Source organism: Alosa sapidissima, chromosome 3, assembly GCF_018492685.1.
Source record: "Alosa sapidissima isolate fAloSap1 chromosome 3, fAloSap1.pri, whole genome shotgun sequence".
Taxonomy (NCBI): domain Eukaryota; kingdom Metazoa; phylum Chordata; class Actinopteri; order Clupeiformes; family Clupeidae; genus Alosa; species Alosa sapidissima.
Window position 1 is genome coordinate 32,265,449 of NC_055959.1, and position 16,842 is coordinate 32,282,290.

The 16,842-nt window shown below is 40.4% G+C and overlaps 1 protein-coding gene across 1 annotated transcript; it reads right to left on the bottom strand.

Moving 5' to 3' along the window:
• Positions 1-265: 265 nt before the first annotated feature.
• Positions 266-1,507, bottom strand: LOC121705545. Its single transcript, XM_042086580.1, has 3 exons — positions 1,162-1,507; positions 854-1,015; positions 266-740 (listed from the first exon to the last, which is right to left on the bottom strand). The coding sequence occupies exons 1-3, from the start codon at positions 1,505-1,507 to the stop codon at positions 643-645; spliced, it is 606 nt and encodes a 201-aa protein (XP_041942514.1). The 3' UTR covers positions 266-642.
• Between the last annotated feature and the right edge of the window lie 15,335 nt (positions 1,508-16,842).

The following is a 16,842-nucleotide window of genomic DNA, read 5'->3' on the forward strand; positions in this document are numbered from 1 at the left end:
CCCATAATTACGTCCCAATGGAGCAGTATCAGACTCATATTCTGACTAGAATTTGAGTATGACAACGTCAGGCTAGATTTGAACCACATCTAAAATTATTCACCCAGTTACTGTGTCTGGATACAGGTTTAAAATAGACTTGGTGCACTGAATGCAATCATACTTTGTGTATTGATACACTATAATGTCTATCAATGAGCAAATTTTTAAAAAAACATTGAAAGGGTGACAAATAAACTGAATTACTTTATTTAACTTTGGTATCAAAGCTTCCATTTATTGTAAGCAAAAAGAATGGCACTGAAACAATGCACTGCACTTATTTAGATACATTGAAGCATTAAATTATCATCAGCTGTGGTGTAAGGTACAAATAGATCTCACCTTTGCTGTCACACACTAATTTAAGATGAGGATATGCTTTGTACAGGCGAAATAACACAATATTTTCTTGAAAAACTAAAGTTATATATAGAGAATATAAACGTAACAATCAAAAATAATTCTGCCATTATATTTGAAAAACAAACAAAAAAAAAAAACAACAGCATTAACATGAATAAAAAGACAGCAGACACAATCACGTCAAATCAGTGAAGCAAAAGCACAGATCTTTACCCACACATATATACTGTGGTCTGCTTACGATGCAAATTCAACTTCTTCCTCCAGCTGAGATGGTATCTGCTCTGTCTTCACTGGCTCTGCTGATTTTAGTACTTCAAATGAAGTCATAGGCCCTGGAACAAACAACAATAAGGTTATTGCCATAGTCTTTCTATTAGCCTATTCATTACCTGGTCCAGCCAGGAGTATGATTTAAATGATCTATCACATTAGAATGGGCACTCACAGTACTCATCATTGATCGCATATATATGCTGAGTCTTCTTTTTCTTCAACAGCAACACTGAGCACAGGACTATGGCAAGGAGCATCAGGCCAAGTGTTGCCCCATAGATCACAGAGGGATGTGCAGATGCCATATGACGAGACCACTCCATCCATGTCAGAGCTGCAGGACATGCAGCAGCCCCACATCAGTGCAAATACATACAAAAGAAAAGAAAAATTGAACATTGTAATAACTTTAAACAAAAAAGAAAACACAATATCAGGATAATAATTATGTGTTAGCACACACGGAGAATGATACTACACCTTTTATCGTCACATGAAGCTCATCTGTTCTTAATGAGGTGAACAGACGTGTGGACAAAGTGACCTCGTATAAGCAGCTGTAGTTCCCTTCATGGAAAAACTCTGCTTCAGGAAAGTCAAAAGAGGCAGAGTGATTGACCGCCAGCTCAGTCCAGATCTCAGCTGACCTGTCCGAGATGAGGTGGAAAGAGCCTCCTTGGTACTGTGGCTTGGTGGAGCAGACGATGGAGAAGCTTTGGCCCCAGGGGACCTCTGGGCCATGGGGCCCCAAGACCAGCTCTCCCTCTGGGGCACTGACAGAGATGTTGGGCTGTGACAGGGACACTGGAGGACATACAACACACATCATATACTTAAATATATAATATATAAATATATCACATCATATACCAGTAATGAAATTGTTAGACTCAGAGCTAGTTCAACTTCACAGAGACAAGTCTTAAAGGAACACGGCAACAGTTTGGGAAATGAGCTTATTCACTGTCTTTCCCAGAGACAGATAAGATAGCCTGACGAGCCAGACTAACATCAAGATGTAGGGTCTGGGAACTCACCATTGGGAGTGCTCAATCCGAGGGGCAGGATACACGGTTGTCTTTCAACTAGCGGAGCTAGTTGGCTAGTTGATCAAACTTTTGGCAACTTAAAAGCAGCAGTCCATCTTCTTTGTTTTCAAGTAGCAGGGAAATCACACGGAACCATAGCAACTCTCCCTGTGTTAAGCCCAGTGGTGTAGTCTATGTGATACGCAGGACTACGCATAGCCTACCATTCATGATATGTTGAAAAATATTGAAGTTGTGGGAAGTTTACATACCTTAAGCTGTATCCCACTGCGCAAAGAGACCTATTTTGGAACGTATAACGTCCAAAATAGGTTACATAGTCCTATTGATGTCCAAATGGGGTCATGGTTAGACAACATATCACATGTTCGACTTCTGCTTAAATAACTCCTGAACGGTTTTGTTCAGAGCTGAAAATGCAACTGTATTTGACAGAGGACAGATGTAAGTTGCTAGTGACAGCAGACCTCTCAAGTCTCACGCATTGAGCGTGAGACACACGCATTTCAATGACTTCACACGCTCACACATGGCATTTCTCACTCCGAGAAATTATTAACTTGCCCGCACAGAAATTTCTAAGGGCTATATTTTACAAACGTGTCACACAACGTTGCTGTCTGTGCACACATTCAGCTCAGAGAGCTGCTGTTGAGTTACTAACCTATCGGCCAATCAGAAAATAGAATTTCTCAACCAATCAGGAAATAGTTTTGTTTTGATGTGGGTCTGCAACATGGAGGTATGGTCTGCAACGTGGAGACTGCTGGTCCGCGGAGTCGTGGAGTGAAATTAGGCCCGGTGCTTCGTCTGATAATTTGCTGCGCAGTTGATCAAGATACCGCGGACCGACAAAAAAAGAAAACAAACGTTTCTGCTATCGATATCATTAAACATGGAGCCATACAATAAAGTGGTGGTATGAGCGTTCATTCAATGCAGGCGCCTGCGCGAGAGAAACTGAAACTAATCGATAACGTTGGTATCAAAGCTCCGCTTCAACCTGTTGAATGCTATTTAATTGTTTAACGACACTTGACAACAACGTTGATTTTTGGAACTTCCATAGAAACAGAGCAGAGACTGTATAATACACTGTATAGCACTGAGTATTGTATAGTCAAATTTGAATATAACGTGGCCAAAAGCTATTGTAGCCTTCTTTCTATCTGTTAAAGATCAACAGATCAGTGATTTACGCCTATCTGCTCGCCAAAAAAGCTGGTATTGTGTTTCCTGAATCCTTCAGGCATTCAAATTAAACTTCATTAAAAAACATGTTTTTTTTTTCTCCATTTCCTACCAATGTATGATGCTTGCATGAGGGAAACATCCCAAAACAATAGCACCCATATAATTGTTGCTGTTTTGAGAAGTATTTATTTTCTTATGCAAGCATCATGCAACCATGCAAAAGCAATTAAACTAATTATATCTTACATTAGTAAAGCAGTCCTCTGATGTGCATGTCACAAAACATTTAAGTGAAAGTGCATATATAACAATATAGGCATAATAATTATTGTGATAATGATAATGACAATTTAATTTGGAGGGAGTGGGGTTGGGTACGTGTAGATGAGCCCTATGACCCCAAAGTCTGCCATGACTGGGCCTCAGGTCAAAAAAGTTTGAAAAAGGCTGGTCTACATAACCTGCATCAGCTTGAGGTTTGCAGTGATGCGCCTGAAGGCACGGGTTGAGGACCCAGTCAGTTACGTCACAATATGCACATTTGTTTAAATTCATACCTACGTAATCACCATGACCAAAATTGACTTTTTTTTTTACTTTGAATCTTGAAAAAAAAAATATTGACCTACCTACCGACCCATTTTTTAAAAAAAAAATTTGGCTGTTACTGCAAAGAAGAATATTTTTAAGGATGGCCTCATGACTGTGAAAATGGCTGACATTGAACCACAGTGCTTTAAATGGGAGCCCCCAGTATCAGTCATCAAGGCATCAAAATCTGCCACAAACACTTACAACACACAACATCACTCATAAACACGCACACACACACACACATGGACAGAATCACCACTGTTCAAAAGACCATTTTGGGGCTAAATGTGCTTTTTCTCATTTGGTTGTTTTCTGTTTGTTTAGAGCAGAATGAGCCACTGCTGTTCAAAGGGCCCATTTGGGTGAAATTATTATTATAATTTATGTTATTATTATTTATTATTATTTACTATAGGGTTCTAGAATAAATAAAACAGTGTGTTTGAAATAATGGAATTTGTGCTCTCTCATGAAGCTGGGTCGATGGGTTATGGGGAGCGAGTAGTTCAAGCAGACGTAGCACTTTCATGTACTTCGATCAGGGGGAGGGGGCGTGGCACTGTGACAATACCACGCCCCCTCCCCCCTGAGAAACAAAGTCTCACTCCTTGCAAACTTCAAAACTTGAGAGCCCTGATCTCCACTCAGTACCTGGGTGGGACATTCACCCTACATCAGCTCTCTGGGTCCTACAGAGAGACAAAGGCAGCCTCAGGAACCTCTGCTGTTTTCACCATCTGTCAGGTGGACTTTGCCCATGGAGGATCCTACTACTGACAGTACCAAACACGAGTGTCCAGTCGTGATTTTACCTCCACTCGCAGTGATTCTGTCAGCTTCTCTGTCCAGGGTGAGATGTTGATGAATAGGGGTCACTTTTATCATGTACTTCTGTTTGAATTTCGTTGTTTTGCTATAACGTCTTTTGTTGTAATAAGCAATTTAAACCTTCCCTTACATTGTAGATTAGACTTATTTTATAATGGTGGCATGGCCATTGAGTCGATGACTGATGTCTTGTGTTACTGATATTGCAATGCATGGTGGCTTTGCAGTTGAGCTTTGTTGGGTGTGTAAACATATTATATCACGGCAGAAGTGTAAGTTATTTGTGTTAGTTGTGTAACTAGCTAAGCTGGATGCTGTCCAAATAAATGTAATGGGCATGTCAGCATTGTACAAGTGATACATTGCTTGATAGTGAGAAGTTGACCATGCTATATATTTACAGATTGCTTACATGTGTAAGTGTAGCCAGCTGGTACGTAACTGTGCAATATGTACGTCAGATAAACCTCCCACCTGACATCTTACAATATTAGCCAATGAGAGAGCTAGCACCCTGGGATTTTAGCTTAAGTGTCGTAGGTTCGATTCTGTGCCAGTGCAAGACTGATCCATGCAGTTAAGACAACGCTGGCTACAGATGAACATAGAGAAACAGAGAATGTGAAATGATTAGAAATGAGTTAGACTCTGTTAGCTGAGGAAACTAATGTTCTCTATTGATTTTGTTCCCAGTTGCACTGCCTAAACCAGTTCTCACTCTTCAAACGGAAAGAAACTCATCTTGGGGCCAGCCTGTCCAGATGAACTGCTCCATCTCCACTCAGTACCTGGGTGGGACATTCACCCTGCAGCAGCTCTCTGGGTCCTACAGAGAGACAAAGGCAGCCACGGGAACATCTGCTGTTTTCACCATCCGTCAGGTGGACTTTGCCCATGGAGGATCCTACTACTGCCAGTATCAAACACAAGTGTCCAGTCGTGATTTTACCTCCTCTCGCAGTGATTCTGTCAGCTTATCTGTCCAGGATGAGATGTTGATGAATAGGGGTCACTTGTATCATGTACTTCTGTTTAAATGTCATTGTTTTGCTTTCACAAAATCTTTTTATAATTTCTTTTGTTGTAATAATCAATTTAAACCTTCCCTTACATTGTAGTTTAGAACTATTTTATAATGGTGGCATGGCCACTGATTTGATGACTGATGTCTTGTGTTACTGATATTGCAATGCATGGTGGCTTTGCAGTTGAGCTTTGTTGAGTGTGTAAACATATTATATCACGGCAGAAGTGTAAGTTATTTGTGTTAGTTGTGTAACTAGCTAAGCTGGATGCTGTCCAAATAAGTGTAATGGGCATGTCAGCATTGTACAAGTGATACATTGCTTGATAGTGAGAAGTTGACCTTGCTATATCGTTACAGATTGCCTACATGTGCAACTGTAGCCAGCTGGTACGTAACTGTGCAGTATGTACGCTAGATATACCTCCCACTTGACATCTTAAAATATTAGCTGAGGAAACTAATGTTCTCTATTGTTTTTGTTCCCAGTTACACTGCCAAAACCAGTTCTCACACTTCAATCTGAAAGAAATTCATCTTGGGGTCAGCCTGTCCAGATCAGCTGCTCCATCTCCACTCAGTACCTGGGTGGGACATTCACCCTGCAGCAGCTCTCTGGGTCCTACAGAGACACAAAGGCAGCCACGGGAACATCTGCTGTTTTCACCATCCGTCAGGTGGACTTTGCCCATGGAGGATCCTACTACTGCCAGTATCAAACACAAGTGTCCAGTCGTGATTTCACCTCCTCCTGCAGTGACACTGTCAGCTTATCTGTAGTGGGTGAGAAATTAAAAATATATTTAAGATTTGTTTATACTTCATCCCAGATAGCACTATCTCTTTACATTTAACTTGTCCTGAATATTAAGAAAAGTTAATAAAATGATATATGGAGTATAACTGAACAAATGAAAAAGATTTTAGATCAATAGTGGCAAAATATTGGGCAATTTGTCTGCAACCCGCCAGCGGACCGCTAGAGAACCGATGAGCAAAATGCCAGCGGACCGCCAGCTATGCCCCCAATGGACTGACAGTGGTCCGCCAACTTCTTGCTATCTGAGATATAATACACTTTACAAAAAAGAGTTTGACCATTGTAAATCAGGGAAAGGTTTAAAAAAAATTAGGTACTCCCATATCTACCTACAGTTATTTAGTTTGCAGCCATCTTGAATTTAGTCACGATAAGTCGAGCGACGAGTAAGAATGAACAGGTATGATAAGGGATCAGATTCCAAACATAATTCTGTGGAAAAGCATGGATTCCAGTTTCTTTCAGTAGCAGCAACTGGAATCCATGCATTTCCACAGAATTATTTTTGCACCCAAGAAAATCCCAACCCCCAGACACGTTTGTGTCAAAACCGCAATCAAAAAGTCAGGGAGCGCAAACGAGAAAGCTGGAATCGTAATCAAAGAAAACAGCATCAAACAAAACTGAGAAATAGGCAAAGCCAAATATTTTACACGGTTACCCAAATGATTTCATTGCAATCTTGTATTTTTTAATTGAGTTTATTTTTTTTTGTTTGATTTTTTCTATTTGGTATTTTGATTTGTATTTTTTTGCTTGCTATTTTATAAGTATTCTTTAATTTTTTTGACACAAAATTGATTCCATACACAACCCCCCTCGTAAGCTTGCAGGTTTTTAAACATGGCGTAAATTGTTAGTTTGGACCCCCCCCACTTTTGCCGTGCGAAATACCAGTGCTGTTTTCAGCATATGTTTAGTGCTTCATTGTCATTTTCATTGGATTCTCCCATTTGCGCATAAATCGCTTGTAAGCTTTTTTCTTTACAGCCCTTACATTTTTCGCGGTGTCACTTAAGAACACGTTTGAAGATAAGAAAGAAGTTGAGTAAGAAAGTGAGGAAATGTGTACTGTAGGCTTAGATTTTAATGCAGTACAGACTAAACCACATGTTCCTTTCTCTGCTTTTACCTCATAGGCCTAATAAATTATAGCCTTCACTTAGCAAAGATAATGGCAAACTATTCTGGCAACGTCTCGTTTCAAAACTGGATTGCATTTTTGTCCGCTTTTTATCACATTATTATGACCATTAAATGTAGGCTATACTATTTTGCACGCTAAAATCTGATTCATCAGGTAAACACAATAAAGAATGGGAATGTAAGTTGGATTATGTATTCTAAGTTGTAATTCCTCTGTATGTCCTGTTGGTGACCTCAGTGAGAAGTACTGTTAAGACGCTCTTAGCCGGTAACGAGAACTCTGGAGCACTCGTAGATCTACGAGTGTTTTCACGACGCTCTTAAGCTACGATGGTTTTGGGAAACAGTCTTTACAGGACTTTACGACGCTCTTAGGCGTAAGATGCTTTCGGGAAACTGGGCCTAGATATAGTTGCGACTTCCGAACAGTTTTTGTGAGTGCTACTTTCTTAATATTTGGGGAAACTGCGAGTAAGGAGCTGCGACCGTTCTACATGTAGGCTGCTGAAGTGCCGCAAGGGCACAGCAAATGAACTTCAGAAACAATATATTTAAGCTCACGACATTCAGACTGGCACAAAAAGTTAACGGCCCACCGGGAATCCTCCCAAAGCTCCCGATAGCCACTCATTGCATTCAAAGCATTAAATAACTTAATTTATAAGATATTGCAACTGCATGGTTAACTATACCATGAGGTTAATAAAGCTGGTTCCGAATTAGTCATTGAATTAATAGCTTTATTTTGTTATATAGAAGTATCTAAATAACCTGTTAAAATGTACCAGAATTCAGGAAATTGCATCTAGTCCAAAAAAAAATGTCTGGGGGGGGGGGGGAACCCCATACCCCACGCTGAAATGTCCCACCCACTTTCAGAATGCCTCCGACGCCGATGGATCAGCGCTGCGTGTGTACCCGTGTGTGTGTATGTGTGCTTATGACATTTGCTGGCCGTTTTAACTTTGTAAACGTAATTTTTCGACCAGTTTTATTTATTCCCCAGCCGGGGGAAGGCCCCTGGAAAAAAAGATTTGACCAGGGGGGAGGGCCAGGCAGAACATTTTTAACCCGATCGTCTGGCGACCCCCCCCCCCCCCCCCCCGCTAAATATCGTACAGTCCCTTAAGAACGTCGTGAAAACACTCGTAGATCTACGAGTGCTCCAGAGTTCTCGTTACCGGCTAAGAGCGTCTTAACAGTACTTCTCACTGAGGTCCCCAACAGGACATACAGATGAATTACAACTTAGAATAGCCTACATAATCCAATTTACGTTCCCATTCTTTATTGTGTTTACCTGTGATGAATCAGATTTTAGCGTGCAAAATAGCATAGCCTACATTTAATGGTCATAATAGCCTAATGTGATGAAAAGATGTGTTGCCAGAATAGTTTGCCATTATCTTTGCTAAGTGAGGGATATATTTTATTAGGCCTATGAGGTAAAAGCAGAGAAAGGAACATGTGGTTTAGTCTGTATGCCTACTGCATCAAAATCTAAGCCTACCAGGGGCGGACTGGGACCAAAAATCGGCCCTGGCATATTTGGCCCAAGCGGCCCTCAAATCGGTCGGGCACACCTAATTAAATACAAAATCTTTGCATTACCCTTAAATATGCATGTATTTTCAACTGTCATGGAGCACTGAAAGTGATAGGCCTCATTGGCTGTCACTCTGTCTGATCAGAGGTAGCCATGGAGTACATGATCTCCATATTCAAGTAGCCTAGGCTATACAAGCAATTATTAAAGAAGAGTTTCTGCTTGAATTCAAAGTATCATTTCAAATTATTCAATAGGCTACATTTAAACTATACAATGCTCAACTGACAGCAGCACCAAACAGTTAGGAATTTGCCTAGATGTGTAAAGAGCTAAATTACCTAGATTGTAGTAGACGTTAATCACTGTAGGACAACTGAAACAACACAAAATAAATAGGGCTGTTGCTGGAAATATTTTATTCCTGTAGGCTATACTACATTGCTGGTACATTTTGGAACATTATAGCTACATTAACTAATTATCTTTAATGTCTTCCAGTAGCCTATCGTATAGGTTACCGTATAAGTTGGCTTGTGCATGAATATAACTTGTGTTTTGTAGCCTACATTTCCGTCAGTCTACAGTCTTTTAGCCCATCTTTACCATGATAATTAACCCTTCCAAGATAGAACTCTTTCGACGCTCTACTTTGAGAGACCAACCACCACTCATGCCATCGATGTTGAATTTTGGGCGTCTGATGGAAACTGATCAATCTTACCAACAATTAACATCGATTTGACACTCTTTTGCTGTCCGGGGTTGCAAATCATTCCTTTACAACATTTAAGTTACGCTGTTTGTTATTATAATCACAGCACGGCCTTACGTTATCATAACCACATCATTACATTATCGCAATTAATAAGTCATCATAATAATCATCGTCAGCATGGCATGTCACACATAGCCTACCTGCTCCACAACTGAGTTTTATCATGTAGCCGCAAGGCTCCACCACCTGCCCACTGTCCCTCTGTATGCTTGCTTACATCCTCGTTCAAACTCAACGAACTTCAACATGTTGCTGACATATGCTAGCCTATCTGCAATATTGTATTTTTGAAGCTTCTACATTGGTGTTACTTTTGCACTACTATTGTCACTATCGGCATCCGCCGCAATTTCGTGTAGGCATCTTCGATTAACTGATGGCTCACAAAATCCTGGCTCTGGGCCAAAATGCGAGTGGTGGGCCTGACGTGACCTGTTATTTGATCAGTCGACATATGAAAATGTAACCATTGGGCCGCTGATTGTCCTTTCTTTGGGCCGATCGTTGGCCAAAATGATTAAATTATATATATAGCCTATTCTATCGGCCCAAAAGGTGCGTCGGCCCACCGGGAAAATGCCCGGTATGCCAGATGGCCAGTCCGCCCATGAAGCCTACACATTTCCTCACTTTCTTACTTTTTCTTATCTTCAAACGTGTTCTTAAGTGACACAGCGAAAAAGTATTGCATGGTGCAACAATCTAATCTTAAATAATTACAATTATTTATGTCTGTGTGTATTATATAACCTACTTGGGATGCTTACATGCAGATGTCAAAGTGTTTGTCTATTTTCGTATTGATGTGAATTAATGTGTAGATCCGAAGTTTAAACGGTAGGCCTATAGCTGTGACGTGCAGTCACCTGACATCACCATCAAATCAGAGGATATTTCAGAACTATTAACGTGGACAGCTCCCCTTAAGAGCATCTTAAGAGCAGTGCACGCGCGTTCACGCTACGAGCATGTTCGGGAAACAGTCGGAAAAACCAAACGAACGATCGTAAGATGAATCGTAGAAAACCCTCTTAAGAGCGTGTCTCCGTCGTTATCAGGAAAGTGGGCCCAGATCAGCCAGCATATTAGGGGGTGGCCGTGGCGGTGGGCGGCTCTCTCTTCTCTCCAGCATGGTGATTAAAAAGTCGCTTGCATGATGTTCCTGTACGTTGCTCCTGGACAGTCCAGTGGCGAAACGTAGGCCTGCAGCTAGATGGCAGAGGTGTGAAAGTTGGCAGGCGGTGAGTTTGAGTTCCCTTGGCAGACGATGTAAAAGTTCATACCAGTAGCTTCTCAAGGTGAAATCCTGACACAGCTTGTGCGTTGACGTCTTGATGGTTGACGATAGTAGCTAGTTAGTTAGCTAGCTAGCATCACTACGTAGACATCCAGACGTCGGATGACAGTTCAGCTCAACTAACACTCAAAAGCTCACAGTCAGCTCCCACAGATGTAATCTCTCACCAGACACCGAGAAGGTATCTCTCGTAGTGCAGTCATCAGGCATATTAGTGACAGGCAGTATCCTCACTAGTGGACGTGGATGTTGTGGTCGGGTTCTCGGACTTGAAACAGGTGATAGGCTAGCGACAAACTGCGTTGAAAAAAGCGCCTACAGATGCTCATTATGTTCATCTTCAAGAGTGCACACTTCGACAGGACACATTTATACATAAAAAGACGAAAAAGACAAACATTCAAACATAAACAAGAAGTAAGTAATAAGTCCAGCAACTTCCAAAGCCTGCATTGTCTGAGGAACTTTCTCTAGCAAAGTTCTTTGACTTTTACCAAACCTCATCCAGAGTAAAAAGGTCACATTCTGCCAAGTGCTAGGAATTGAACAAGAAGTGCAAGAGTTCCAAAAATATGCAGTACAAATACTGTGTATGGAGGTATGGAATGAATGGAGGATGACTTTTCTCCATCCAGTAATCTATCCAACATGCAACTATTTTTATCTCATTCATTGTGACATTAATTAATTATTAACCCTTAAGCCACTACCATCATACTGGTGTGAAAGGACTGTACGTATCAAGGAATATCCGGGTTCATTCACTGTGTGTGTGTATGTGTCTCTATAAGGCTTTGGGTTCATTGAATTCAACACAGAATTTTAGAACCTTACATTGTTACGGAACAGAATCTTGTGTCTTGTCTAGAATGTTCAAATCTCCCCTGTGTAAGGGTTAAACGAGTGTGGTAGAGCAGATGTAATGTCATCAACTGAGAATTGGTCGACCCGGGTTCAATTCCTGCCGTTGCAAGTCCATGTCGCTTTGGATGAAAGTGATATCAGTCAACTTTAACTTTAATTTATGTTCAGTGACTATGACCAAAATATCACTGAATTATCATTGCAATTCTCTCATTCTTTATCATGATTTTGTTATCCTGTGTGAAATTATTAATTCACAATTAATGTTTTGACCCCACAGTGCCAGACATCTCTCAATTGAAGTGTTTCTACATTCCACATTCTACATGGTATAGCTTTATTAAGCATGCAATTTCATGCCTTTTTTAACATCCTCAATACATTTAGTTGTATATTACCATATGGTCATATAAAGAACTGCTAAACACACTTCTCAAGAGCCATGAAGGCTATTCTACATCTAGTTTTGTGTCTTGTGTAATAGACTTTTATTTCATATTAAATGGTAGCATTGGATTTATTTTTGCTTATTTACACATGCCAGAGCGTGAATCAATACCTATTAACAAATATGTTAATTATTCATTTCTATATGAGATTTTCCTTCTCTTCGTTGTTTTCATTGTGAGATTACAATAAATCGCCAAAAGATTATTTTCTATACCTATTTTAGGTCAACTTTACCAAAGGTGGCAATAATTCTGGAGGGTATACTGTACATTATCAATACAGTTACTACATGATCCTTCATAATTACCATATTATGTAATGCTCTTAAACGACCGGTACATTGTGCTTGTGCTTAATATGTCAGTTGTGTCTCCTTACCTGTCAAAGATGTAACACAAATGAGGTATGCTGATGGAAGAGAGCATAATGTAAAGCCATTATTTAATTGTTGAAATATCTTTATCTGAAATTGTTGAATTAGTTTTTGTTATCTGCATCAAAATCATTAATTTTCCATGTATCCACACTCCATTACAATGAATATTACTTATTTTTTAGTAAATGTTCTATGTAAATGTGACAGTGTAGAATAATTATTATATTGTTAAAAAATGCATACCTTTGTGTTGATATCGGGGAGTAGACATCCTTCTACCTCCTTGTTGTGCTACAAGTGAACCAAAAATCTGAGTTTTTTCTTCATTCAGTCATTGTAGGATAGGTGATGCTGTTACTGGGAAATGACCTAGAGAGTGTAACTCTTGCTTGGTTGGCAGTAGTTTATAGCAATAACTTTTCACATTCAGTTTTGTGGAATGTAAATAACTGCAGGTCTAGGACTAAAAAGGATGGTGGTGAAAAAGCAGTTGTCCCTGAGATGTTAATAACACTGAGACTAACACCAGCACTGAGATGTTATGTATCTGACTATCTGACTCCAAATATATATATATATTTGATCCTGTGAGGGAAATTTGGTCTCCGCATTTATCCTAATCCATGAATTAGTGAAACACACTCAGCACACAGTGAACACACAGTGAGGTGAAGCACACACTAATCCCGGCGCAGTAAGCTGCCTGCAACAACAGCGGCGCTCGGGGAGCAGTGAGGGGTTAGGTGCCTTGCTCAAGGGCACTTCAGCCGTGCCTACTGGTCGGGGTTCGAACCGGCAACTCTCCAGTTCCAAGTCCGAGGCGCTAACCAGTAGGCCACGGCTGCCCAAATATACTCACTTTAGTGTCTTTAGAGGCCTTTATAATACTATGTAAGTTCAAACATTAGATTTCTGCAACTGTGACTTGATGGATGATTGCATGACCATCCGTAACCCTGTAAAAATCATCAGTATTAAAGGTCATGGAAAGTGCAGACAAACAGGTTTACGTGAACTCCTTAGTTCACCATGGGGAAGTCAAAACTTCCCATTTCTGAAAAATCACATACACAGGAGGTGAAAACAGTGTGTTTTAGAGGGGTTTATCGGTTGGAAAGGAGCCCATTGACGTCTGTTTCCAAATCACAAAAAATGCACGGTTAATTTAACTTCTGGTTACGCCTGTGGAAGAAATAAAATGGCAAGTTCGGTAACAGGCGTCCATTCCAGATGGACTTGCAGACCAAATTCAAATTTGCTAACAGGTTCATCTGGGTTCACCCAGGCTACACATTCAGGGGTGCAGAACTGAAGAGGACTCAATCTTTGCGAAAGGGTCTTAATACTTCCTTAATATTGAAAAAGATGACAATTTTATACTTCTTTAAACTTTATTGTTTGTTTAACCGTAAATCACACAGGACATGCAGATCATTTCCTATTCCTATAACAGGTTAAAGGGGTGGTTCAGGATTTTGGACATAGGACCTCATTTCCAAGTAAGCAAGTGTGATATTTATCAGTGGAGACCGTTTTCAACACGTTTCATCCAGTCCTTCTAATTGCAGAGTTCGCAGGTGCTAGGCTAGCGCAAGTCAACGGTATGTGCTAGCCTGCCACTAAAAACAGTCTTACCTACTCCAAAGGACACTCGAGGCAAATTCCAGACAATCGATGTAAATGTCTGTGTTGATAGAATAGTGTAAGAAATACAACTACCCTCGCATCGCGTTGCAATAGTTATACTTTGTTCCCTGAAGTTGGTAGTAGTCATTTTGCATCTCAGCGGCGGACTGATATTACCAAGGCTACTACTACGTAGGTATCCCCATTGGAGTGCGCTTTACTGTTTACTTTTTGGCGCAGCACTACTAACTGGAGCAAGTATAATTCCGCCGCTGCTAAGACACTAGTCCCTCAAAATGTAATGCGATCGTTGAAATGCAAGGATAGAATAATGTTAGAAATAAAACTATCAATACAGACATTTACATCGATAGTCTGGCGTTATAATTTATTTGCCTTGGGTGTACTTTGGAGTGGGTAAGACTGTTTTTAGTGGCAGGCTAGCACATACCGTTGACTTGCGCTAGCCTAGCACCTGCAAACTCTGCAATTAGAAGGACTGGATGAAACATGTTGAAAACGGTCTCCACTGATAAATATCACACTTGCTTATTTGGAAATGAGGTCCTATGTCCAAAATCCTGAACCACCCCTTTAATGTATAAGAGAAATTTACTAATATCCCTTTTAATTTCCAAACTATTACACACATGGTTATGGTTATTGTATTTAGTAGACACTTTTGTCCAAAACGACATACAAATAACAACAATACAAAATTTAACAGTAAATAGTTTAAGTTGGTAAGACTATACCAAGGAGCAATAATAAACAACAATGTCAATTCATTCAATAGCCTAATGAAAATAAATAAATACTATAATATACAAACCATAACACGTAAGAAACGCTTAATAAACTAAGTGCATTTTAAACAGATATGCCTTTAGACCCCTCTTGAAAGACCCAAAACTATCACAGGAACGGAGAACACTGGGCAACTCATCACACCAACAAGGAACTACTGAGGAAAAGAGTCTTAAATTTGGCCTAGCGTTTATGGCTGGTTGACACAACAGACACTCATCAGAGGACCGCAGTGGGCGGTTGGGGATATACATCTTGATCATTGAATTAAGATAGCAGGGAGCAGATCCAGGCAGTGTCCTATAGGCCAAAGTGAGAGATTTAAATGTTATTCTGGCCACTATATTGAGCCAGTGGACAGTAACTAGGGGAGGGGTTACTGTACATGTGTCCTCTTTGGCTGATTGAAGACCAGGTGTGCTGCAGCATTCTGAATCAGTTGTAACGATCTTACTACACAAGCAGGTAGGCCAGCTAACAGTGAATTACTATAGTCCAGCTTGAAGATAACCATGGCCTGTACAAGACGTTGTGTGGAATCTTGTGTCAGATAATGTCTGATCTTCCTAATGTTGTAAAGGATAAACCGACATAATTTGCAATTGAGGCTCTGATGCTCAGAGAAGTTAAGTCGGTCATCAATTACGACGCCCAAGTTACGTGCCGATCTAGTTGGGGTCAGTGAAGATGAGTCAATCTGGGGCGCGTTTCCTAAAACCATAGTGGCTCACAAAGTTAGCAACCCTTATTGGTTGCAATGCAATTTCCCAGGTTAGCAACTATGGTTTTGGGAAACGCGCCCCTGGATGTTAATCTGTTGGGGAATAGCTGTTTTAGCTGGAAACACAAGAAGCTCAGTTTTTGAGAGATTAAGCTGAAGGTGCCGATCTTTCACCCAGACTGAAATATCCTTAAGGTATGCAGAAATCCGAAGAGTCTTCAGGTGGGAAAGATAGGTAAAGTTGAGTGTTGTCCATATAGCAATGACAGTCAAATCCATGGGAGCAAATGGTCTCACCTAAGAAAGTGGTGTAAATAGAGAAAAGCAGGGGCCCTAATATTGATCCCTGAGGCACACCTGTGGTGAGTAGGTTTGCCACAGTCCCAGTTTTACCGGGATTGTCCTTCTTTTTAATAGCCTGTCCCGGGAAATGTAAACTGAATGTCCCGGTTTTCGAAAGTTTACGTGAATACATAGCCTATGTTCAATTTACTATTTTCTTTTTTTTTTTTTTTTCCACTATTTTCACTCTACTTGAAATAGCCTTTGCTTTGTGCACAGACCAGTCGGTGTCTCTTGTGTGTAGAATGCGCCAATATTGGCTCTGTATGGACGTGACATAGCCTATCTAGTGTGTCTGTCTTGGCAGCTACTACAGGCGTCACAAGCAGTAAAGATTGAATAGTCGACCTAACGTCAAATACTAAACTAAGATAAATTATCGTTAATATAGGTGGTGAGGCGGAGGACGAAGATGACAGTGTGTCCACAAAAAAAATTAAAATGAAAACGTTCAACATAATAAGTTATTCCAATGTCTGATTAAGACATACTAAATAAAAGTGCTTATAGGTGTGGCTAAGGTCTACTCCTCTACTACCTCTACCTCAAGCACAAGCACCAGTATCTAAGCAATCAGGTCAGCTAAGATAAGTTAAGTTAGATAACACTTGAGATATTTAAAATGTTCAGGGCTATGCACAATCTTACTGCACAAAGACCAATTTTGTCTTGTGGGTCTACTGTTTAATGGACATTTTC

Bases quoted from the DNA above. Each gene is read 5' to 3' on its own strand.
- LOC121705545 (XM_042086580.1), bottom strand. From the start codon at position 1,507: ATGTGTGTTGTATGTCCTCCAGTGTCCCTGTCACAGCCCAACATCTCT. The intron at 1,016-1,161 runs GTGTAGTATCAT...CATGTCCTGCAG, and splicing joins GCTTCATGTGACGATAAAAG to CTCTGACATGGATGGAGTGG. The intron at 741-853 runs GTGAGTGCCCAT...TGTTTGTTCCAG, and splicing joins TGCGATCAATGATGAGTACT to GGCCTATGACTTCATTTGAA.